At 41.2% G+C, this 27,056-nt stretch overlaps 1 protein-coding gene across 2 annotated transcripts in view; it reads left to right on the forward strand.

The window, feature by feature from the left end:
* Window positions 1-26,086, forward strand: part of FNDC1 (fibronectin type III domain containing 1) — a 130,536-nt gene extending 104,450 nt beyond the window's left edge. For both annotated transcript variants that reach the window (XM_075924558.2, XM_075924559.2), the window contains exons 16-20: window positions 11,297-11,376; window positions 14,614-14,643; window positions 17,734-17,895; window positions 22,285-22,407; window positions 23,874-26,086. In XM_075924558.2, the coding sequence (XP_075780673.2) occupies window positions 11,297-11,376; window positions 14,614-14,643; window positions 17,734-17,895; window positions 22,285-22,407; window positions 23,874-23,989 (511 nt within the window). In that variant the 3' untranslated portion in view covers window positions 23,990-26,086. The remainder of the gene's footprint in view (window positions 1-11,296; window positions 11,377-14,613; window positions 14,644-17,733; window positions 17,896-22,284; window positions 22,408-23,873) is intronic.
* The last annotated feature ends 970 nt before the right edge of the window (window positions 26,087-27,056 follow it).

A 27,056-nucleotide genomic window follows, 5' to 3' on the forward strand; every position in this document is an offset into this window, starting at 1 on the left:
ATTTAATTCCCTGAAAAACCACACCTTTGTATGAGGTGCTTGAATACATAGGCCCTAGGTTTAGCCACTGGCCATGCTAAAGCAACCCCCACCACCTGGACCTGTCACACCACAGGCAGGAGAGGGGGCAGCTCCACTCCAGCTGACTAAGACAATAAATTGCAATGTAGGAGACTATTAATAAGAGTTATTGAACACTCCCCATCCCCATCCATTATTTTAAATATGTTCTGAGGCTTATGCAATGTCACTGAAGGTCTCTAGCCCAATAGCTCCAGATTGTATTGACTGCATCATACTGCCTCTCAGAATGGCAAAACTGGTTTTAATTATCCTACTTTTAACCACTATAAATTGTGTTCCCCTTCTAGCACTAGGAAGAGATGGCTTGATTTCTACTGCTGATTAGGAAGTAGTGTGTAACCCACTTGGGAAAAGTGTGTGTCACGTCCTTCTCCAGCAATGCTCTACAAACGGGCTAACTAAGTTATTCCTTAGCTAAAGTATTTTCAAGGCCCTGGGATTCATAACCTGCTCATAATCTATTCTGGGGGTATAATATGGTTGTATGTGATTCATGCAGCAAGGAGACCTCTTTAAAGCAGATTTTATCCTATGATCATCTGTCATTTGAATCACCCACACACATTTCACATTTCAGTCCCTTGTTGTACACTTTACTTGAATAACCCACTAGTCAGTGTTCTTTATGCATCCAGCGCTGAGCCTCATCCTTAGAGGACATGAATCTGTGACTGCGCTCAATGTGAGAGCCTGCCTCTCTTTAGCACAAGCAGGCAAGCGTGATGCTTTTAGTTCTTGAGGACAATAGTTCAATTCCCCGGTGTTGCTCAAGAGAGTGAGGGTTATACAGGTAGTGCTTTAGTTTGGCATCTTTTGTAGGCTAAGAGGTATGCTTCATACTAGAAAGGATGGGAGTCCCAGAAGAAAGGGGAGTGCAATAGGAAGGCTTGCTCGTGTAACACAGATATGCACACCCCATTGCTGCAGTGCTCTTCACAGTATCCAATTGCCTGAAGTCTATTAAAGGGTACAGAGTGCTCTGGGAAGTGAGTAATGACACAATCCTTCATGGAGTTTCCCTTTCCAGATGCCAGGTTTTGCTGTCATTGCTCAGCATGGAGTGTTGCTCTTGATGTACTTGCTGTTGGTAACTTTTAAACAAAGCTAAACTGTTATAGACACAAAGCACATCCAAGCCTCCCACACTCTTCAGAAGGGTCAGTGAAGGCAGGAGTTGCTTCAGCAGTGCAGTTTCTCCCTCTGGCTCCCAGACTGATGCAGCTCCCTGGAGAGCTATCCACTGAAGTCCCCCAAACCTGTATGAAGAACTAGGAAATCAGCTAACAGAAACTTCACTTGGCAGCAGAGAAGGCTGCAGAAGCACGCACTGACCACCCAAACCCTTAAAAGAATACAAACAAGGCATTAATGGGAAAGACTTGTGCATACCTTTCCCCTTTCATATAGCCTGCAATGCCATTGATGACCCACTCTGTAAGGCTTTTGCTTCCATCTCCTAGCAGACACCAAAAAGCAATATGTACTCCATCTTCATAATCTTGAGCTTTAATGCAAAACATTACCAGCGCTTCAGCGGTAATAAGGCATCATAACTTCCCACATGAATGGCATACGAGACAGCCAGATGTGCCAACCCATAAAATGTCTATGAGGTGACGATTAAGCTTTTAGTGGGGAGGCACGCATTCTGTCAGTGGCTTTCACAGCTATTTGTTAGAAGAGGAGGAACACTGAGGTTAAGGAATCCTGGGTTATGTTCCAAGGTTCTGAGGGATGTGCACTCTAGTGGTTACAGACCCTTCTGTTCCTGACTGCTGCCAACCCAGATCCCTTCTGCTTCTTGCTCCTCAAGCCTGTCCTTTTCACAGTCCCCAATAGCATCTGCCCTCTAAGTTTTCATTCATTCCACTTTCATGTCCCAGTGTCCTAGCAGTTCTTTGTCCCAGTGCTCCTCTTCCTTCCCACTTGGCTCCGTGCCCCAGTCCTAGTTCTCCAACTTCCTCTGGCTTCTTATTTCAGTCCTTATTCTGGCTCCTTCTGCCAGTCTTCCCACTCTGTGTCCTCCAGATAGCTCCTCACCTCCTCCACATTGCCTGGACACCAACAGGGTGAACCCTGAAAGCACCACAGAGAGGCTATGTCTACACTCACGGCTTCTTGCACGAGTAATATGCAAATGAGGTTAAGCGTGGAATATCACCGAGCCTCATTTGCATACCTAATGAGCCACATTTTTTTCAGAAGAGGCTCTTGCGCAAGAAGGAGTGTCTACATTGCTTCTTCTTGCGTAAGAAAAACCCTCTTGCGCAATGCCGTTCTTCCTGAAAAGTAATAGGTGTAACGGCATTGCGCAAGAGGGTTTTTCCTGTGCAAGAAAGGGCAGTGTAGACACTCCTTCTTGCGCAAGAGCCTCTTCTGAAAAAAATGGTGGCTCATTAGGTATGCAAATGAGGCTCGGTGATATTCCATGCTTAGCCTCATTTGCATATAACTCGCGCAAGAAGCCGCGAGTGTAGACCTAGCAAGAGTGTTTCTAGCACCGGGTATCAGGCAGGCTCCTGGCTGTTAAGAGCAGCCATTGCAAGGAGAATGTTGCTGAAACTCTGAACTGGAACATGCTCTGTACAGATGGAATCTTCAGTGAAGTTAGTGGCCAAATTCTAACGTCTTTATTGAACAAGTGTGAACTGAAATGTTCAGAAACATATCACATGGCCAAATTTGAACAGCTTTTCACATAAACAATAAAAGTCACATTCTAGATACCAGGGCAAATTCCTTGCCAGTTTTTAAGTGCCTATTTCAATGGTTGGAGGTTCTAGAGATTCTGAGTAAAACAATTATATGAATTTTTAGCCTGAGGGGAAAAAAGGATATATTTCCATAACTCTGTTCTGAGACATGGCCTCTGCTATGCACTTTGCAGGGGAACTTTGTTTTAACAGACACACCACAGTACTGCCTGTGGCAAGGGGGTTGGTTTTCTGTTTAAAAAAATTGTCTGCTTTAGCCAATATAATGTATATTCCAAATTCACAACCGGAATTGACTGCATTTTTTTTCTTAAAAACCACTCCATAACCACTGAGTGAGGAGTACCTAATTGAGAAAACATGAACTGGAGGAAGAAATTTTGACTGGAATGTTCACAGCAGGGTGTGCATTTTATGAGAAATCTCTGATTAAGAAAGATTTACTACACCAGTGCTGATATGGGTGCTCATCTTTCCACATGAGAGGTATTTAAGTTTGGTAACTGGCATGTGTACAGCACATAATCAAGGATCAGCTTCAGACCAAGGTTTAAAGCAGTTGTCAGACCCTGGATAGCATGGTTGGGAGAACATTGAACAGCTCAAAATTCTACAGTATCTTAGAAATTTTTGACTTGTTCTAATGTTTTCCAAAACCACATCTCTCCCCTGCTCCCCATATAATCAGCTTTTCTAATGAAGGACCTGATTCAATGTCCATTGAGGTCTGTGGGAGCCTCTCCAATAGCAAACCTCCCATTAACTTCAATGAGAGCAGGATCAGACTCCTTATGATATTAACGAATACATCTTAAAACTATTTCAGATAACAGAGCCCTTCTGTCTTGAAAGGTCCTCTTTGTTCCCATAGCTCATCAGCTTTTTGCAAAGGATACTGGGGCCAGTCGGTTTTTAGCGGCGTGCTCTCAAGCTCCCATTCCCTTTCTGCACTAAAGCACTCTTCTCTGCCTCTGTAATGTCTTGCTCAGGGCACCCAGAATTGTGAACCATTGTGATACGACTTTGCCACAGTGAGAGTCAGACCCAAAGCCTGCTGAAGTAAATAATCATTCCATTGTTTCCAATGAGGTTTTGATCAGGCCTTTGCAATGGGAACTTGGGCAGTTCAGTTAGCTTCTGTGGCAGGCCCACCGACAGTGGGGGTAAAGAGGGTGGTTGTCCTGGGGTCTAGCGATTCAAAGGGGCCCGGGACTCCCTGCTGCTGCTACTGTGGTGGTGACCAGAGCCCCAGGGCCTTTAAATTGCTGCTGGACCACAGCACCACATGCTTCATGCGGTTCTGAAGGCTGGGCAGGGGAGCAACATGCTCCGTGCATCATGGAGGGCTCCGCCCAAGGCCACACACTGCCACAGTGAGAGTCTGTGCAGAGTTAGAATTCTGCACTGTCCCCCCCGCCTTGTTCAGGGGCCTGCTCAGGTTGTTGGCTATCTGGTTCAGTGGCCTCGGTTTTCCACCGGAGATGAGGATTTATTGTATCCCACTTCATGTACTTTAGTGACTGTAAATCATTTTGAGATTCTTAGTGTAGCCTTTTCCTAATTTAAATTGAATTTAGTATTAAACCATCATGGGTTCAGCTCCTGTTGCTACAGTTTCAAGCTCAACAGAGTGAAAATCACCTCTTGTGCCTTTCTCAAATTTGGAGATTCCAAGAGCCCATGAAGACCAAGGATAGTCACCACAGACCCAATCACAGGTGCAAAGTGTTATCCGTACTGCAAGTTTTATTGAAGCAATAAGTAAAATTACAATTACCTGAGAATATAAAATCCTACAAAACCATGCGATAACTAAGACTGTAGTCATACTCACATCCTCAAAGATGTTCTAGTGTCTAATGGACCAGAACAACGACCACAATGGGTCAGATCAAAAGTTAATCCAGCCCAGTATCCTGTCTTTCAACAGTGGACAATGCCAGGTACCCCAGGTGAAATAAACAGAACAGGTAATCAAGTGATCCATTCCCTCTTGCCCATTCCTTGCTTCTGGCAAAGAAAGGCTAGGAACACCATCCTCACACATCCTGGATAAGCCATTGATGGACCTATCCTCCTTGAATGTATCTACTTTTTTGAACCCTGTTTGTTAAAGTCTTGGTCTTCATAATATCCTTTGGCAGGGATCCACAGTTTGGCTGTGAATTGTGTGAGAAAATGCTTCCTCTTGTTTCTTTTAAGGCTGTTGCCTATTCATTTCATTTGCTGATCTCTACTGGTGATCATCAATAGAGGGATGGTTCCTGCTGGGGTTTCCTGTGGGCTCTTCCCACTTTTACCCAATGAAGGAACTCTCTTATATTGTCCTTTGGGCCATGCCTAACACCGTGTGCATATAGATGATGGTTTCTATAGTTGTGCTTTCACACCCCTTCAGTGCTGTATATTTCATAGGTTGTTTCTTCATTCACCTTATTCTCCATTAGCAGCTGCGTACAACATGTGTCCATGCTACCGTTGTGAGAGGATATTCTATGATAATACAATCAGTTGCCTTGTGAACTGGGACTAAACACTGAATCTATTGTATTCCATTTTTCTATAATGTGTTATTGGCACATCTTTTATAGTAGTCTTATAACCTTATTGGCATAGGGTTATTCTTAGGTCATCCATTCATGTCAAGTGTTCTTATGCCTAAAGCCTAATAGGGCTAATCTAAATTCTTACAGGCCTCAGCCTGTAGGCCTTGCATTCCAGTCATGCTTTATTTGTGAACCTGATACACACTCATTGCTCATAGATACTCATCAGTCATATACTTACGTAATTCTATAACTTAAGTATGTTTAGCATTATATATCAAATAGCTTATAAATTGGCTATAACGCTAAATAATGAAATGATAAATGGATGATAAAATGAACTAATTGGATTCTTTAGATAGAAGGCCCTGTAGGATTGTCAGGTTGTATTGTTATTTATTATCTATTATAAATTGCCCCTGTTCTGAGATGCACTTGCCAAGGGACTTTTCTTAGGATGAAATATTTTTTTCTTTGACACTAAAAATGTCACGTGATACAAATTTAATGTGGTATTGCATGTGCTGGTAGCCCTATGTTCTTGTCTGCCCAAAACTGCAAAGAGCTGTCATCTATTTATAGTCAAATTTTTATAATAAAAATAATAATATAAAATGAGCATTGAATAGTTTGTACTCTGTATTGTAACTGAATGCAGTACATTTAAAAATGAAGAAAAACATCAAACATATTTATAATACATTTAAATTGTTCTATTAGTTTTAACAGTGTAATTAAAACTACTTTTTCAGTTTAGTTAATTTGTTTTGATTAAATTGCTTGAGTTAACTGTGATTGATTGACAGCTGTATTTGAATCTTTACAACAGATAACTAAGCTGGAACACACTCTTTCAGATTTTACTGCAGGTGTTGAACCAAATCCTAACCCATGTCACAGTACCTTTGTACTGCACCCCATAACAAAGCTGCCTTAAAGCCACCTCACTGACCTCATTGTGGATTCTCCCTGTGGGAGGGATAATTTACTGGTGTTCAGCTATCATGCTGGTCCTATCCCAGCCTCTTCCCTGTGATTGGTTCAGAAGGTGTGACCTGATAGAAGGGAGTATGTCTGAGGCAGCCCTTAACTGCTGCAGTAAAGGCCTCTGGAACTATTAGCAGGCTGTGTAAATTAAAACAGGCACTAAGATGCTCTCATTTCCCCTGAGAAGCAAGCTAAAAGCCCATGGTTAAAGGAACACACATCAAATTGGTTTCTGTAAAGTGATTACATGAGCTTTGACTCCTGTTTTGCCCCAACTTGACTCTCAACCACACACAGAAATCTTTAGTGGTGCTTTCCGCTCAACTGGCCTTTCAGGGGATGAGGGTTGAAACGTGAGTACTGCTGATGCTGGAGCTAGTATGCAGTGGGGATGTAGCAGTTGAATTATGGTGATTTGTCAACTGCTAATCATCAACAATTTAGATATTGGCATAGGGAGCATGCTTATTAAGTTTGCAGATGATACGAAGCTGGGAGGGGTTTCAGCTGCTTTGGAGGATAGAGTCATAATTCAAAATGATCTGGACAAATTGGAGAAATGGTCTGAGGTAAATAGGATCAAGTTTAATAAGGATAAATGCAAAGCACTCCACTTAGGAAGGAACAATCAGTTTCACACACACAGAATGGGAAGCGACTGTCTAGGAAGGAGTACTGCAGAAAGGGATGTAGAGGTCACAGTGGACCACAAGCTAAATATGAGTCAACAGTGACGCTGTTTCAGAAAAAGCAAACATGATTCCCTAGCCCTAGAGCTCTGGAGAGCCAGTGGATGGTGCAGCGCAGCCCCAGCCTGCCCTGGTCCTGGAGTTCCAGAGAGCCATGGGCCACAGTTCCAGAGAGCTGGCCAGCAGGCATGGCACAGGGCTAGGTGAGGCAGTGCCTTCCCCTGCCTAGGATACCCGCCGCATATGCCTCTGTGTAACATCAGTGCTGCTTCACGTTGTAGTCCCTCTCACTTGAGTAAGGTAACTCAAGTGTATTCACTTGAGCTAACTGTTACAGTGAACACACGTCCACTGTGTGTTTTTTGTGCTCTGGTCCCCCACCTTCTTGGCTGTGCTGAATGCTTCTTGGCCACCGTCAGGAAGTAGGGGTCAGTATTTAAATCATTGGCAGATACTTGCATAATGAAAGCATTGCGTTGGGAATGAAGAGAAAACACAACTTTCCTAAATTCCTCCCTTTCACGTGGCTTTCTTTGCCACAGTGTGTATTGCATTTGTGGGCATCATGCAGCCATTAAGTACATTCAGAACTGTTTGCAGAAAACAAGAGTGGACCAAAAATTGTTGGTTTCTGACCACAGCGAAAGAAAAGAGACAGATGCCTCAGACGTATGAGGTAGACATATGGGGGTACACCTGATGAGGATCTGCCCCATGGAATAGTAGAACCCTACCTTGCTGGTGGGAGGGCAACTGAGAACATGTCAATCTTTGTTAAATTTAGATCTTTGATAAACTTATTGCTTATAGGAACATAAATATGTTTCATACCATAAGCAGGACTGGTGGAGGGGAAAATTGGCATACCATGGAGGGCTGGTGTTAGGCTGAAGAATGGCTTTTTATTCAATTAATGATTTCCTTGTAGGCCCCATTCATCTTCTTGTCAGTTTTTGAATGGGTCATCTCTCCTTATCTGATGGGAATGCTTAGACATTTCAAAAATATATAACCAGAAATCATATGAGTGATGCTTGGTAATAGAGTGTTGCTATGCTCACACTTCCTCCATCTTTGAGTTTGCTATTCTTTTGTAGTTTTTGGAATAGGGATTAGATGGGATTCTCTTTCCTGAGAAGTCCAGTTGTAGGGTGTTGGTTGGAAGAGAGGTGTGACAGGACTTGGAGATGGGGGGAGGGCTGCTATATGCATACAAGAGAAGTGCTGCGGAAGAGAGGACACGGAAACAAATGTTGTTCTTTGGAATAACACCCAGGCTGCATTCTGAATTTACTATATGACCAGAACCTGTAGGCTTAAAGCAATGGGAGATAAATTCTCTCCTTTACTCACCTCCCTTTGTATTATGTAGGCTTTGGAAACTACCCAGATCTTCTCTTCTGGGGATTCCTGAGCGTAGGGAGCATCACCAATGGGTGTAGCAATGGTACAACCAATTCCTGTGTCATAGCCCTTACCAGCCCCAGTGAAGGGCTGTGCTTTCAGTGGGAGCAGGGGTGTAACCAAAGTGGACTGAAGTCCCTTGGAAGCTGTTGTTATGTGAGCTGCTACAGATTATAATACAAGGGAGGATCATGATGCAGCTGGAATCTGGCCCCTTTTTCAATGTTTGTCCATAAATAGGACAATAAACCCTATGAATCAAAAATAAAATATCAGTTAATTTGTGTAAGTGCCCCATACCTCCTGTCCTTCTCTGCTAGTGCGCTCTAAAGGAAGTCAACATGCTGTAGTTCAGCTGCATGACCTCTTTTATTAAAATGTCACTACATTTTGACCACCTGCACTTTCCTGTGCCAGGAGATACATCTGTTACTCAAAGGCTTTTATATATACTAGTGCATAAGTTGATTCCTCTCAGCAGCCAATTGGGCCAGAAGAGTTAGCTAACTAGGTATGAAATGGTCATCGCTGATGAGCTGGAGGGGTCTGTGGGAACCAGGCTTTGGGTCTGGTAAAGGAGAAACTCTTTGCTTTTTTAAAAACATGAAGTCTCTTGCCCCGCTCCTTGCAAAGGCAGGCCTTAATGAGAGCCCGTGTAAACTGGAATTAAACTGATCGCTATGGTCCAACTGAAATAAAAGGGGATCCACTTCTTTAGCAGGTGGTTGGCAGAAGGAGGGGGAGAGAGAGGCAGAGTTTTGAGGTAAATCAAGTCTTGTTATCTTTGATGTGTAATCCAAAGAATCTTCTCCTTAACATTCCCTAAAATCCTTTGGCTAGTCCAGTATGATATACACAGAAACTGGTTACTTTCAAAGAGGGGGTTAATAACCTACCTCCAAAGGCCAAGACCAGCTGTATTAGTTAAAGTGTTCCCCTCAACCCCCACACTGGATGCATCCAGAATTGCTATGACCCTTGTAGCCCCTGTAAAAGCCCCTTCCTTGTTGCTTCCACCACTAAGTGCTCTTAGAGGGATGTACCATACAGTCCCCACAACTCAACACCCTCCCCCGCCCCATAAAGCAAATAAAGAACAAGTGTAGCATTGAAGAGAAGGGGAATGTCTCTCAGGTAAAAGGCTGGGAGAGAAGGACACAGAAAGTGAGTATGGGTTTGTTAAGGATGAGAAGAGGAGCTGAGGAACTGGAAAACAGAGGTCATAGTAGGTTGGAGCAGGCTGGGAGCCTACGGAAGGGATTTAGCAAAGGAGGAAGATCAGGATAGTTTGCCATTTTTCACAGACGATAATTGATTCAAAGGTTCCTAACGATTTTCTCCCATGCTGATCTCTCTTGGGCTCTAATATCACCACTCTGAAAACAGAATTCTACCCCTAATTTCCAAAGTGAATTGATCTTTTCCTTTTTGTATTTAACCATGGCCGGTAGCCAGAGCATGTGACACAGTGCTTTTGTAAGATTCACAAGCATTTGGCCTACTGCTTGGATGGAAGATTATCGAGGGATATGGTGACATTCTTCCCTCTGAGCACTGACCCAGTTATGTTGATCATGGATGGTTTTAGGAAGCACTGTGCTTCTGGAGATACTTGATTTGGATGAAATGCAAAATCAAAATCCAAACACTTGTCATTTAAAGATTATTATTATTATTTATTTGCAAGAATGGAATTAAGCAAGCAGCAACAAAAGATAAAAGCGTCATCATTTAAAGATTATTATTATTATTATTATTTATTTGCAAGAGTGGAATTAAGCAAGCAGCAACAAAAGAGAAAAGCGTAACATACGCATTTATAAAAAATCATGCATTTTAAGTTAGAATTTTTGCCTAGTAACTGACTTAAATTGCCTCCTGCTTTCTGTAGTACTGTTTCTGAAGAGCAGACATTTAGTTTCATTTCAGCAACAAACTTAGCATTTGCAAACATGAAATCTTATTGTTTTGTCAGTAGCAGCCCTGTGATTAGCAACCTCTATGAGTTCCTGTCAGCTTTGCCATAACAAACCCCAGCCTCTAAGTGGAAGGTTTGGGGTTCCCCACTTCCACCAAATAGATGGTCTCAGGATCTTGCCAAAAATCTGATGGGTCCACATGCTTTACCAATGACTTGCCTCAGCAATGACTCTGATCCAAAGAGTGCTGCTCCCTGGTTTCTGGCAATTTGTAAGCACTGGCTTGCATTTGACTTACATTGCTCCCAAGGGTGGGGACTCCATGGAAAAGAAAAGCTAAGCACTTGAATTTTATTAGGAATTTTCACTTAAAGTTAAGCATTTGCTTCAGTAGCTGAATCAGGGCTTTGATGAGAAATGAAAAACTCAACATATGTAACTTTTCTCATATTATTCAAATATTGTTCATCTAGAAATGGTAGCATTTCTAAAGAAATGTAAAAATGCAGAATTTTATCTCAGGTATGCTAGTTTAAATCTATAGTGAATGCCACTGACCTCAGTGGAGGTAAGTCTGGATTTATATTGTTGTAACTGAGATTGGAACATATCTTATGACTTGTTTTGATCTTTTATTCCATTCCTTTTGGCAAGTCCTTCCTTCAGACATGCTGTATGATGCAAACTGGCTATAATTAGCCTGGATTATTTATTTTTATTCAGCAAATGTGGATATGTCAGTACAATTTTTGTGAAAATGTGTGTAACAAAGGGCCAAAAAGCTCAACTAGTATAAATTGATATAACTCCATTAAACTCTCTGGTGCTTGAGCCCAATGGAACTACCCTGGTTTACATTAGCTGCTGTTCTGGCCCCATCTTTTTAGTCTTTACAGCTGAGTTATCATCAGGGAATCAACACTATTTTAATGCTTTTACTCTATTTATTGCAGGTACTATTTTAAAGTCCAAGCAAAGAATCCCTATGGTTATGGGCCTATTAGCTCTTCAGTCTCATTTGTCACAGAATCTGGTATGTGTGGCTTATTTCTTTATTTAAAGTTGAGATCTTGATGATGTGTATAATAGGACTAGGGCCAAAGCCAGGGAGGTGATTATGATGTCGAACAGTCTTCTTAAAAACTCTCAGGTAAACCATTTGTTTCCAAGAAAATTAAGAAAATATATTGACTCATGTCATTGAAACTGTGGGAAATGTAAAGGAAATTGAAGTTATCTATGGGGGGAATGGAAAGTTAAATTTAAAATAGAAAATATAGCTAACATTCAGTGGTGAGAGGCAATAGGAAGTTTAATACATCTTTGAGAGATTGGCCAGACACTTAATAAGCTAACATTCTAATTATGAACAGCTGAAGGGTTGGAAATACTAGTTTCTGGGAGGGTTACAGGAAACAATTGTTCCACCAGACAGGCAAATTTCATTTCTCTTTTCTTTCTTTGGTGAAGTCTGCTCCAATTTTTTAGTGCCAGTAGAATGTTGGAGGATAATATATTCTATAAAAATAGTACACTAAATGGGCTATTTTTATTCACTTTATTTCTTCTACAGAGCTGCAGGCTAGTCATGCTGTTGAGTAACACGGGGCCAAATTCTGCAAAGTTTATTTGAGCAAAATGTCCATTGGCTTGAAGGGTCATTAGTTTTGGCCCTATGACAATGTACACTTCTTCTGTGTGTGCCCATTTAACCTGGTCCTATAGTCTCTGCCTTAGAATGCCTATTAAAATCAATAGAAGTTCTATTTGGAGAAACGAAACAAACTAAAACGACATAATAAAGTAAATGGTCTTATGGAATGAATTCAGATATTTTAAAGGCATATTGATTGCATGGTCAACTCTAAATTAAGCAGAACTTTTAGCATTGACTTCAATGGTACAATAAAGAGCTCCGCAGCTTCTTGTAAGTGTTATTGCTTTGCAGAATGGGGCCCATACTTTTATTCATAATGTTGATCTCCCTTTTACCACATGGCCAAAATGGCTTTCAAACTTGAACAAATGCCATCCTTTGCTTGCTGTGGCAGTTTCGGACGCTGAAAAGAGCAGAGAGAGAACAGCTGCTATGATTCTTAAAATTATTCAAAATTTCCAGCTGGTGAAAATTGAAAAGAATGTTTCAAAGAGATAATTGCCAACTTGGGATCAGACAATTTGGTGAGAGTATTAGTTCTTACCTATAGCTGATGCACTGAAAGGGGCAGTAACCCATTGTTCTATTTAATCAAATAATGAAAATTCCCTGGAATTTTGCCAGACAATGGATAACCATGTACGTTGGCTTCAAGCATCTTGCACAGAAGAAAGGTCAATTCAAGAAACAATATAAATCACAAGATGGATACAAAGAATTGCTCCTAACTACTAAGGCTTAAATGCACTAAGGCAGGGGTTCTCAAACTTTGTGATACCACAACCCCCCTCTAAGTTGCTTGTGACCCCCCTCTAAGTTTTTCGCAACCCCCCAGAGGGTTGGGACCCACAGTTTGAGACACGCAGCACTAAGGGACATAAGCATTGCAATGCTCAGCATTGTGGCACTTAACTTTTAGGCACCATGAAAAATCGCAGGAACAGCAGTATGTTGGGAGTCTAAGTTCCCTGTACAGTGAATGGGGAGAGATAGGTACCTTAGACTGTAATCCACAAAAGCCAGCATGCTGAGTATCAAGCTGCCTCTGTTAGCCAATGAGCAATGCCAATATGGTGTGGGGGTGGGCAAGTCTGCCTCTCACAGAGATATAGGTGGCTAAGTCTGGGTTATCAAGAGTACTTATCTTTGCTTGTGGTTCTCAGCTCTGTACCCTCTCCAGGAGAGCATTCACCTGGGATGTGAAAGAACCAGGATCCAGCTCTCTGCTTCCATGTATCTTTTCATAACCTAGAGTGGAACAGTTTCAACAGGAGAGACTGAGTGAACCCCATTGGAGTCTGTCCTATCACCTGATAGCTAGAGTAAGCATCAGGCAGAAGAGGAACTCGAGTCAGGGGTCTCCCACATGCCAACTGAGTGTCCTAACCACTTGGCTAAAGGTTCTGAGGGGCATCTTCTCCTCCCATGGCTCTTTTGTATGAGCTCGCCTACACGATCCAATCCACTAAGAATGGTCTGGTTGGGCTGATTGCCTGTCTTCCCCCAATTCATGCATCTGAGGCCACTTAATCACTGTGGGGCAGATCGATGCTGGTAGGATTGATCTTTCGGAGTTTGATTTAGTAGGTCTAGTAAAGAGTCACTAAATTGAACTCGGAGGGCATCCCGATGGTGCTGGAACTCCTGCTCCTCATGGGGAGTAAGGGAAGCCTATGGGAACATTTGCTCCCGTTGACCTTCTGCTGTGAAGACCGTGTGGAACCTCCAGATACCTCAACTTCAACTATGTAATTAATGTAGCTGGAGTTGCGTATCTTAATTCAACTTTCCCCTTTAGTGTAGACCTGGCCTCAGTCTTAGGCAGGAGATAGGCATCCAGATGCCTAGAGGGGGACAGCAGTGCACATTTCCAGAAGCAGATATATAGGTGCCTAGGAAACTTTAAATGTGAAAACTTAGACCTAGAGGGGTTTAACTGCCTACAGGTTTGGGAGGGTAGGAGCATGAGCATTGCAGTGTTCCCCAAACTGGTACATAGGCACCTACATGAGGGGCTAGATGGCTGGTTCTGACTTGTCTCTGAAGTACAATATTGAGTAGAAAAACTTATACCTTTAAAAGATTGCATGGTTAAACTGGTTTCTGATGGGCTGAAGTAAAGGAGTCTTCTGTTGTTGAAAGCTGACAGATTGCAGGGTTGGGGTTTTGTGGGGTTTTTTTTTTTTTAGTAATTTTAACAACAACAACAAAAAGCCTGTTGAAGTTTGAATATCCATTGGAATAAATAGTGTAATCCAAGTGCCAATGCCAATTTAGGGTTGCCAATTTTGGTTGGACATATTCCTGGAGGTTTCATCACATGACATAATCTTTAATTAAAAATTAATCTTGAATTCCTGAAGATTCCAGGACAATCCTGGAGGGTTGGCAAACCTAGATCCATCCAATGTGAAAACATTGGTATAACTTATACCCCATTTGTTTTGAAAAGAGACAGAAACTCATATCTTCAGCTCTTTTAAAGCAACTAGAGATTTATTTTTACAGCCAATTATTTCTTTCTTTCAAGATAGCTAGCACACTTCAACTTTAGGAGACACTAGTTTATGAGAAGAAACACTAAAATATTTGTTGTTTTTTTCATTCTTACAGATAATCCACTGCTTATTGTCAGACCACCTGGTAAGTCTTACTTCTGATGTTTTCTTGATATTGTCTATAAAACCTGTGAAACAAATCTGGGCAGTATGACATACTACTTCCTACCAGAGTTTAGGAAAGGAGTGTGATACAAATTGTGTTGACTCTCAGCTCCCGATTCACCTCAAGGATCTGTGTTCCAGTCTTAGCTAACATTTGAAGCCAATTACCTCTTAAAAGAAGTGGTGTAAACGAAATATACTATGCTTGGCTAAAATCAAGTGTAGGAACTGTTTTGTATCTGAAACGCCCTTGGTTGGGGGTCTTATCCTGCACTTTCATGAGGCTAGATTGGATTATGTAACCATTCCTTTTGATCTGTTAGCTACTACATTGAGTTGAGGCTTGCTGAACTGTCAACTGGCACTGGACCAAGTCTGCAGAATGTAGGCCCTGGTAGCTTTTGAGAAGGAAGTTTGAACGGGGATCTGTAGTAAGACTTTCCTGTGCTCAGGAGAGTAAAATTAAAAAGGGTCACTCCTATATGAGCAGTACATGAATTTGCTTGTGGGTTTACATGTGGGTAATGAAGTTAGTTTATTAACCAAATCTGGAGTGGAGCTATGGTAACTGGATTTTCCTAGTGTCCTTTGGAAACCACCTATCATATTTATCAGAGAGTGAGAGAGAGACACACACACACTCTCTTCCTCCCTCCCTCCCTGTCCCTGTCCCTGTCCCTGTCCCAGGAGACTTTGAAATAAGGCAACAGAGTGAGGGAAGACATGATACACAATTTCCGCATGTTAAGTTTGCTTTCTGGAAGATCTGGATTCTTTTTTCTGAGATGTAGCAGGTGGACATGTTTTTGGAAGGAGACTGTAGTAAGAACCTGGGCTAAAATTGTGTCTTAAATGTTAATTCTCCAAAAGTTGTTTGGTGTTTTAATATGAAAATAATTTTCCAAAGGCATGCTGATTAGATCCAGAAACCACATGGTCTACTTCAGTGCAGCTGTTGCAAGGATTCTCTTGAGTACTGTTGATAGTGGCCAGGAAGTTGATGAATAAAAATATTAACATTAACTACATTATATTTATGATGTTTTATTCCTGAAATGGACATTTCACTGCATTTATTTGTATAGTGAAGTTTATGGCACCAATTCTGCAAACACACAGTTAAGTAACTGTGCATACCCAAGGTCTGCTGAATTCATATCCATTTCAGTTGAGTTCAGTGGTTATTCATGTATAAAAGTTGCTCAAGTGCAAGCGTTTGCAAGATTGGGCCCTAGGTTTGTGCTTTGCAAAAAGGGGAAAGACAAACTGACGTTTTTTAAAACATAGTTCTCATTCTTAACAGTCACCAGTTGCTTAATAAAAAACCAACGGAGGACTCTAGAGGAAAGAAAATTAACATTTTCACACTGGAAGCTTGTATCTGTTTTATCTTGCATACATGTTCCTATAAAGGCATTATAGAAGGAAAGTGGTGTCCATTAGTTAATATAAGGAAACACTGAGACAAACCAGTTATTTGGAATATTTATCCCTATGAAACATAATTAAGTGGTAGCTCATAACCACCGCAACATAGCGAAGTAGAAACTACTTCATTTGAGATTGAGCAAAACATTTTTTTATTATTATTTTGCTGGTGTCAAATCTGTTTTGATTTAACTTGAACTTCTGTGGCATTAGCCAAAGTTTCCACCCAGAACACACACACATCACTCACAAGAAAGAGAGAGTGCGCCCTCTAAGCTTCATATCTCATCTTTTTAACACAACAGCAACAGATTTCACTTCACACTGAAGCCTACTACTCCTTGCAATATTTTCTGCAACTTTTTTTCTTTAGTGATGAAACTTACTTTTTTTTGGTAATGTTAAATCTCAAGAGACTGTGTTCAGTAGAGTAGATTTTATACTCATTACGATTTGACCTATACTCATATAGGCTCCATTTTAGCAAGCACTTAAACTTATGCCTAGTTTTAGGTTTAGAAGTCATCCAATTGAAAGCAATGAGATTATTCATTGTTTAAAATTAGATCTGTGCTTCAGTGTCTTGCTGAATTGGGGACAAATTCAAGGTAAATAAGAACTAAAGCCAGGCTGATATTCCAGGCCAAACTGAGCCACCAGTAACAACCATACAACCTCAATGATTTCAGTGGCCATGAATACTGCTGAGAACACATCCACTGCATGTAAGGATTGCAGCAGTGGTTACTGGTATTGTATATAGATCCACCCATTGTTTAAAGATGTTCATTCTCCCACTGCTCAGTTCTAAGTGCACTAAAATGAATTAAATAGAACCTCTTATTATTCAACATACATTTTGTAGTTAAATTTTATCTTTTCACATGCGTGGTTTGAATTAAAACAGATAGGAAGCAAGTGTTCTTGTAAGTCTCTGATAGCTGACATGAGACATTAACAATTCCTTTTGAGACACCTTATCATGTAGGGGTCTTTGCAGAGAGAATGGATTTGATGATTGAATAGGTGTTGTCCATTTCTAATGTGATCTGCATGAGGAATAAATATTTAATAACGGGTTCTTCCATCCACCAGAGAAAGATATATAACTCATTCTGTGGCTGGAAGCTGAAGCTAGACAAATTGAAACTGAAAATAAGGTATACCTTCCGACCAGTGAGGGGAATTTACCAAGAGTTATGGTGGATTCTTCTTCACTGGCAATTTTTAAATTTTGTTTGTTTGTTTTTTCTAGAAGATCTGCTCTAGAAATTATTTTGGGGGAGTTCTATGGCCTGTGTCATACAGGAGCTTAGACTAGATGATTACAGGTGTCCCTTCTAGCCTAGGAATCTGTGATCTTCATAAATATGCCATATACAAGCATTTTTTATACTATTTTAACAATATATTTATGACAGATGTCTGGAAGGGACTTGACTAATGCATCAGTTTTATTTCATTTGACACTCAAATGTTATTTTTAGATTCATGTGTTTCAAAGTAAAAGAGTAGTTTATTAACCTGACACCAAACATTTTGTACTTCTTGTAACAGGACATTTGTCTTCATAGAATGCTTGAAGTATAAGACTTACCCATTAGTCTTCTTCCTTTTTAATTTTATTTTTTATTTTTTCAAGGTGGTGAGCCCATCTGGATCCCTTTCACTTTTAAATATGATCCCACTTATTCAGACTGCAGTGGAAAGCAATATGTGAAACGTACTTGGTACCGAAAATTTGTGGGAGTGGTTCTTTGCAATTCTTTGCGGTACAAGATTTACCTCAGCGATGACTTGAAAGGTAGGTTTGGGGATTATTTTTGCAGTGCTGTCAGCCCTCCACTTGCTGTATCCATCACTTGTTGAACCTATCAAAGGAATACCTGGTTAAACTGGTAGCACTATTTGGACACACATATGGCAGCTAGGGATAGGAACCTAAAGTAATTTACACAAAAAACTTAAAAAACAATGAATAGTCCTGCGGCACCTTAGAGACTAACAAAAATGCAGCTAGCATCACGAGCTTTCGTGGGCACAACCAATTCCTTCAGATGAATGGAGTATAAGGGGTCCAGAGGTACAAATAAATAGCAGAAAAAAAGAGGGGAGATGGGGAAGGCAAGGGAAAAAATCATGTCAAGATATTATGTACATGTTTGTTAGTCTGTAAGGGTGCACGACACCCTAATCTTGAAATAAGATATGCAATTTGTGCTTCGCGAATTGCTTATCTTATTTTGATTGTATTTTGAAATAGCTTATTTTGAAATTTGGTGTGTCTACACAGCACCAGATTTTGAAATAACATGCTATTTTGATACATCCTTTTACCCTCATGGAACGAGGGTTACAGGGATACCAAAACAGAGCACCTGTTATTTTGAAAAATATTTTGAAATAACGGATGAATTTAAAAGACTCAGTTACAGCTATTTTGAGATACCAGAGGTATCCCGAAATAGCCCCGCTGTCTGGACGTACCCTAAGGTGTTGCAGGACCATTCGTTGTTTAAGTTTTTTCAGTTACACACTAACATGGCTACCCCTCTATGTAATTTACACAGTAATTCCCACTCCATTTCATCTGATGAAATGGGTTTTACCCACTAAATCTTATGATTCTATGTATTTTGGTTTATCTCCAAGATACCACAAGGCTATGTATTGTTTTTAAAGTTACAAACTAACACGGCTGCTCCTCTGAGATAATTTACACAGTGAAAGCAAGGTCTAATCATAATACAGTTCTCTCTGAAAAATTCTGTACTCATTACTTATGCAGAACTTCTGTAGTCATAATGGGAAGTCCACACATGGATTCATTGCATGTACTATAAAGAACCACAGAATGCATAAAAGAGGAGACTTATTCTCGGAGCAGGTTAGATACATAGTAGTGCTGCAGTTGTTTCAGCAAATTGAGCATCCGGTAGGTATTCAACAAGAGATGCCATATAACAGTAGCCATAATAATCTGTCGTATTGAGAGGGAATGTTGAATTGGGTTATTCCCCAGGCTTTTCAAACTGTTTTAATGGTTGGGGTTTTTTTAGTAAAATATCTGTATGTTTCAAGAATGTGTATAAACAAGTATTTGTAAGATCTGTGCTCTCTCTGGCTCCCCTGGCAGTGCTCACAATGCAACCACCATCTCACAGCTTGGGATATATAGGGCTGATGGACATTGGCTCACCAGATACATTGCGCACAAAGCTCCCGATTTAGGAAAGGCATCTAACCTCTCCAGTTGGCTCAGACTTACTATTTAAAATGGAAGAAGAAACAGAAAGTTGCCTAAGCAATTAAGTGAATCATAGGCTGGCTGCTATATAGGATCCTGCCTCGTTTCAGATCCCTGTTTCTGCATTCCGTCTCCAGCTATTGGCTAGCTCTGACCCTTGGCTTGACTCCTGACTCCAGCTCTGGTTTCTGACTTGTGATCTAACCACTAGACATGATTGGTTACATCCTGGCCCACAACAGTAATATGTGAACAACCAGAACAGTAAAGCCCCTGTATATGAGACCTGTCTTCACAGTTTCTGGTTTAAATTTGAAAGTGATATCAACCTAGCAATACTGGTACTTGAGACTATTTTTTACTTCTCATTACACATTAAAATAACTGCTCTTGTTGAAATTTCCTTCCCTATAATCTGTACTGTAATTCTTATAAACTGCTTATTCCAGGGACTTTACTAAGGCTTTTGGTACTGTCTCACATGACTAGCTCCTAAACAAACTAGGGAAATACAATCTAGATGCAATTACTATAGGGTGGATGCGTAACAGGGTAGAAAACTATTCCCAGAGAATAGGTATCTGTGGTTCACAGTCAAGTTGGAAGGGCATATTGAGTAGGGGCCCACAGCTTTAGTTCTGGGTCCAGTTCTGTTCAATATCTCATCATCCATGATTTAGATAATAGCATAGAGAGGACACTTATGAAGTTTCTGAGTGATATGAAGTTGGCAGGGGTTGCAAGTGCTTTGGAGGATAGGATTAGAATTCAAAATAATTTAGACAAACTTGAGAAATGGACTGAAGTAAATAAAATGAAATTCGGTAATGAGAAATGCTAAGTATTCCACTGAGGAAGAAACAATCCGTTGCACCCATTCACAATGGGAAATGATTGCCAAGGAAGGAGTACTGCAGAAAGGTATATGGGGGACATTGTAGATAATAGGCTAAATATGAGTTAACAGTGTACAATAATTCCTCATTTAACACGTGCCCACGTAGCACAACATTTTTAGGGAAAGTTTTTTGAATTACATGACCATCCCCGGAATTACATGATTTCCCCAGCTGACCCATCACCGGCGGCTGCGCGGGACTTTCCCTGCTTCCCTGCAAAGCGGCGGAGGGTGGCACTCGCCGCACCATTCCCCGGCGACCCTCCCTCACCGGACGCAGTGTGGGTCCCGGCAGACCCATCACAGGGGCATACTCCCAACCCAATCCTCCTCCCCTTCCCTTCCCCAGAGCCAAATGTGTCCCCTCCCTGCTGTAACCCAGTCCCCTTTCTCCCCCAACCTTATGTCCCGATCCCAACAGACACCAGCGCTTGAAACGCAACCCCCACCTTTTCCATTATTTTCAGTGGGAAAATTGACCCCGCATAACACGTTTTCATTTAACACGATCATTTTCTGAAACATATCTAGAGTGTTAAATGAGGAATTACTGTAATGCTGTTGCAAAAAAAAACCAAACATCATTCTGGGATATATTAGCAGGAGTGTTGTAAACAAGGCATGAGAAGTAATTCTTCCACTCTGTGCTAATTAGGCCTCATCTGAAATATTTTTTCCAGTTCTGGTCACCACATTTCAGGAAAGATGTGGACAAACTGGATAAAGTCTGGAGAAAAGCAATGAAAATCATTAAAATTTTAGAAAACATGACCTATGAGAGAAGATTGAAAAAACTGGGTTTATTTAGTTTGCAGAGGAGATGACTGAAAGGGGGACATATCTTTTAAAGAACCTAAAAGATTGTTAGAAGGGGGGAAGAGGAAAAAATGTTCTTGTTAACCTCTGACGATAGGTCAAGAGGCAATGGACTTAAATTGCAGCAAGGGTCATTTATGTTGTATATTAGGAAAACCTTCCTATTATGGTGGTTAAGCACTGGATTAAATTGTCCAAAGAGGTTTTGTAGTCTCCAGCATTGGAGGTTTTTGAGAGCAGGTTAGATAAATACTTGTTAGGGATCGTCTAAATAATACTTATCCTGCCATGAGTGCGGGGCACGGGGCTAGCTGACTTCTCAAGGTTCCTTTCAGTCCTATCATACTATGATTCTAGTATAGGGAATGTACCTAATGAAACTGCAAAGTTTTTTCTGTGTCTTAATTCCTATTGGCAAATGTAGTATTCTTCAGCTCTTATACAGGTTGAACATCTTTGTTCTGTGACTTTCTAGTCCAGCAACATCCGTGGTCCAGCAGGCAGTTGGGAGCGATGGCCAGCTAGGAGTCTGGAGGCCAGGAGCCTGGCCAGTGCTGGTGGCTCAGAGCCTGGCCAGCGCCAGAACTGGGAGCAGAGTCGGGCCTGTGGCTTGGGAGCAGAGCTAGGCTGGCAGCCGGGAGCAGAGCTAGGCTGGCAGCCAGGAGCAGAGCTGGGCCAACAGCCAGAAGTGGAGCTGGGCCAGCGGCCGAGAATGCAGCTGTTCTGGGAGTGGAGCTGGGCTGGGGGGCTGGCTACCAGGAGTGGATTTGGTCTGATGGCAATGAACCTGGCCGAGGCTGGAATCCCAGCTGGTCGGGCAACTGGGGGGCCTGCAGCTGGAGCAGAGCTGGGCCAGTGGCCATTAGACCGGCCGGGGCCAGGAGCAGAACACAATAGCCAGGGCCAGCAGTGGTGTTGGCAGGGGTGAGGGGGAGCCTAGGAGCTGGGGTCAGCAGCCAAGAGGGGAGCCCAGAGGTCAGAAGCAGAAGAGCTGGAACTGACCTCCTCTGGTCTGGCAAGCTCTTATGTTCAGGGCCTGTTGGGTCTCAAGGGGACCAGATCAGGGAGGTCCAACCTATATTTTTATTTATTAGTGTATTGCTACTCATCAATGTAATACCTGATTTTCTCCCATCTTTATTTCCCTGGAAATAAGAAAGCATCATCGACTGAGCTAAGGCCATTTGAAACTACAATGTGTACCAGTTCTAATCTTGCATGTCACCTTTCAGATATATTCTATGGCATTGGAGATAGTTGGGGGAGAGGTGAGGATCACTGCCAATTTGTGGATTCACACATGGATGGAAGAACGGGGCCTCAGTCATATGTAGAAGCCTTGCCTACTATTCAAGGTAAAAATAAAAAGTAAAGCTGAAGTGAAACTCAATGCATGCTGAGGAATTGCACTCCACCCAGTATATAGAATTAAGGGGCTTTCTGCTTCCTTGCCTATAGTTTTATCATTTCTATTGGGAGCCAGACTGCCACCACAGATTGTGAGACTGTATTGTGTGATGTCCTACTATAATAATTCACAAACCACAACAGCTTATGAAGATTCAGACAAAAAGGATGAGTCACAAATAAATTATTGGAATAAAACAGAAAATGGCAGGGGGGAGCCCTTAGGATATGTCTACAGTGCAAACCCCTTCCCCCCCAAGCCCCAAAAAACTCCAAACCCTAAAACAATCTGCACCAGTGAGTCTCAGAGTCTGGGTCTACAGACTGCTATTAATTGTTCACTCAGCAATATGGGTTTTCATAGAAAGTTGGTTGTTGTTTTTTAAGGATTAGGTTCCCATGAAGAACTTGAAATATCTGTTTACATGTAGATGTCATAGAATAATACTGCATTTCTCTCTTTAAAATAAGAATTATTAATTCAGCTGTACATTGGTATCTCTAAGAAGCAAAGATATAGAACACACAAAATATTCAACTGGCAGAGTAATCAACATTTCAGATATTCCACTGTCCAAAATATGCAGAAAGAATATTGAGTCTTTTAATGCTTTGAGCCGACACATTCTTTGTACAGATGAGGGAAAGGGGCTATCTATTTTTTGCTGTTTTTTTTAAAATGGGGGTTAACTCTATATTTGCTACATGAAATTTTGCTACCTCTTGTTATAAAAAGTGATATTTGTGAATCCTGTCTTGAACCATTTACAATATTGCCTTATATTTTTATTTGCAGCTTTATTGTTGCTCTGTTGGTCCCAGGATAGAGGGGACACAAGATGGGTGAGGTAATATCTTTAACTGGACCAACTTCTGTTGGTGGGGAGTTCAAACTTCCGAACTACACAGAACTCTGAAGACCCAAAGAAAAGCTCTTTGTAGCTCAGAAGATCAAACCTCACAACAAAAGTTGTCCAGTAAAAGAAAGAACCTCATGTATCTAACCTCTCAACATTTCTGTGGCTTTTTCACCCCAAAGTACTTCATGTAAATTGATATGCAGATTTTATATAGAAGCATAACTTCCTTGCTGTTGAATTCAGCCACCTTTTGGAGTGAAATGCAAAAGCTCTTTAACAGCAGAGATTGCATAGTCACGCAATAGTTAGAGAGTTAGAACAGTAAATCCAACTGAAACTGTAGAGGATATATATGTACATGGAGTGCAATATTTTAAGATAGAAGCAGGGTAGGGCATTAACAATCCCAATTCTCATGAAGTGCCATAGGATTAAAAAGTTTCTGTTGTGTTAACTACTCTATTTTCTATGTGATACATATTCTGCATTGCAGCTACCTCGTTTGTCAAGTTACTTTGCCTTTGCTTGAAATGCTGCCCTTTTTCCACCAACAGGGTATTATCGCCAGTATCGCCAGGAACCGGTGTCATTTGGGCGCATTGGTTACACAACACCTTACTACTATGTGGGCTGGTATGAGTGTGGCGTTCCAATTCCAGGGAAATGGTAACCATGTAGCAGTCTGCCTGGAGATTATATGGAGAGTGCACCAACCATGCCTTTCAAATGACTTGTACTGAAAGACTGTGGCCAGTTGTTTAGGAAAAGAACAAAACATGAAAGAAGCCAGCTAAGCCCAGCTGCTCAGGAGACCACAACCAAACCAAATACTGTACACGTTTTGTCAGCTGAAATCTGTGGTGCTGCTTGATCACTCTGCTTGGGACAGGATTTTAGTTCAGTGTCCAACTTTTCTTCTCCTGGTCTTTAGATGGCCTGGAGATATGGTTGTACTGGGTGCAACCAGTGCTCAGTGAAACCTAAAACTTCACTAGCCACAACAGCTTGGAAGTTGCATATATCCTGCAGGAATGACCTAAGCATGCCATGCTTGTTTAATGGAATGCTAAACACTTTTTATTGCTATTAATGGAATGTTCCATCACTTACCACTGGTGGAGTTCCATGCTTCTGAGTTTACTATGTAGTCGTGCCAAGTTACTAGACAATCACCAAAGGCAGTATATTCAACGTAAAACTTCTCTTGTTGGTTAACCCGTTGCTGGACTAAACGCCAGGTCACAATGTACATTCACTTTTTTATATATAATACAGTACTCTATGTCCAAAATACTACATAAGAGAAGCTGAGATTTTCTTATTCACTAGATAAAGGTTTGGATTTGTATGTAAAAGGTGCTGTTAATTAAGAGGTCTTTTGATTCATGAAACGTTTTTATTATGCACAATATAATAACCATGGAAAGAACTTTCTTCTTCTTCTTAATGAGCAAAGCTCTGTGACATGCTTCATAGCAAACCAAAGGACTGGCTATTTAATGGGAATAAATCTCTTTACCCAGGCTAAAATTGCATTATAAACCAGCATAGGTGCCATGTCAGCAGTGCGTCAACATTTAAGTTAAACTTTCTGTCCAGTACTATTTAAAAGGCTTAGTTCAGTTTTTGTTTGATTCATTTTCATCATCTGTGTATTATTTATTCCTTGTAAGGTGATTAAGTTTCACTGTGTGGAGGCACAGTGAGATAGCACAGGACTTGCAGACAAGTTTTAACTTATTTTCTAATCAAAACAGACACCTCTAGGATGCTTGAGCAGCACAAAACTCTTCTGATTCTGGTCCATCATGTGAATGAGGTGTGAAAGTCATCGTTCTTTCTCTAAAGCACATCACAAGGGCAGAACACTCAGTGTGTCTTCCACCAAAGGTTGAAAAGCAAAAACTGGTTTCTCTGGGAGCTGCGCTCCTGAATTTTATTCAAGAATACAAACCTTATTAGGGAAGTGGGCAGTAACATAGAATTTCAATATACATCAGAAACGATTTCTCCTGCCATATTATTCTTTCTCTTAATGTAGCAATAAGTTTACTTTGACTCCAAGGGTGTGTCTACACAACACCCTAAACTCGAAATAAAATACATAATTTGTGTATGCAATTGCATATCTTATTTCGAAACTATTTCAAAATAGCTTATTTTGAAATTTGGTGCATCTACACACCACCAGATTTCAAAATAACGTGCTATTTTGAGCCATCCCTTATCCCTCATGTGATGAAGTTTACTGGAATGGTGAAATAACGCACCCATCATTTTGAAAAATATTTCAAAATAACGGGAGGCTTAGTAGATGCAGGGTAGCTATTTCAGGATCCCTCTGGGATCCTGAAATAGCTGTGCAATGTAGATGTACCCCAAGGGATTTAGCCTTTGTGGCCATACTGTTTCACTGTGCATCGTATAAGCCTTTACTCACATTGGAAAAGACTCCAGCATTCTGACGGCCTGGGAAAATAGAAATATACCTGGGGGACAAATTCAACCTTTTGATCATCTATCACTCTCATTTCAGTTTACATACTATACAGGACTAAAATCTTTTAAGCCACTTTTGTAGTCATTGTAAATGTATTGGGAGAAAAGTTACCAAAATTATTATTAAAAGAGGTTTTTATTTTTCACAGTGGTGCTGGGTTGAACATTGAATTGTTTTCACTTTTTTTTTGTTGCTTCAATGCAGTGCAAAATATATGATCTTTAAATATAGCTTCTTTCCCCAATAAACGTATGATATATTGTTCCATTTTTTTAACTGCATCCCTTTTGGTCGTCTGCGCCAGGTAGTCTGACATGCAGGATCAAGCTGCATGATGCCGCAAACACACACTTGGAAGAGTAGAAGGTGCCAGTTTGTACAAAGGCAGGAAAGGTATCTGTGTGTGTAAACTTGACCAGGATTTCACATAGGGTTATGATTCTTTATTTGGTGGGGGGGGAGAGAATGGTTCCATAACAAAATATATAGTCTCTTATGTTAAATCTGTATAACATAAATCCACATCATAGGCCAGAATCCCAGGTGGTATAAATAGGCATAGCACGACTGAATTCAAAGGATATATGTCCAGTTTCACTGGATGAGAATCTGGCTACCTGTTTATGGATGGGTAATCTACTACTCCCACCTCTAACCAATGGGTACTATAGATGGCATGTTCCTAGACTGCAGCAGTTGAAATGGGCTTTCATATCCAGACATCGGTCCCAATCTGCTCCTTTTAATTATCTGCTAGGGATAGCACCTGGAGTCAGAGTCCCAAGTGATTATAGAGTCAACTACATCATTGCCTCTCTTCAGCCCCCAGCTTAGTGGGCAGTGAGGGATATATTAGAACTATGCGGGGTGGGGGGAGATCGTCCAGAGTGCACTGTGCTCTAACAATTCCCAGCTGATGAATGGTCCCCTAGAGCAGCGGTGCGCAACCCATGGGTCTGCTTTCCTGGGAGGTCACAGCATTTGGATCCGGATGGCTGCTTTTCCTGGCTTCCTGGCTCGGCAACCTACGTACATGCGGCAGGGGCGGGAGGAATGGCAGGAGAGCAGCCCAACAATTTAAAGAGACTGCTTCCTTTTTTTTTTTTTTACTCAGTGAAATTCAGTGGAAAAAAGGTTGCACACCACTGCCCTATAGGACCAGAGCCATCTGGGGTGTAAGGCACAGAAGCTCCTAAGCTTCTTTACTTGGGACAGAGAATTAGAGGGCCATAACTGG

The sequence above is a fragment of the Pelodiscus sinensis genome, chromosome 3 (genome assembly GCF_052426305.1).
Source record: "Pelodiscus sinensis isolate ZL-2025 chromosome 3, ASM5242630v1, whole genome shotgun sequence".
NCBI classification, from domain to species: domain Eukaryota; kingdom Metazoa; phylum Chordata; order Testudines; family Trionychidae; genus Pelodiscus; species Pelodiscus sinensis.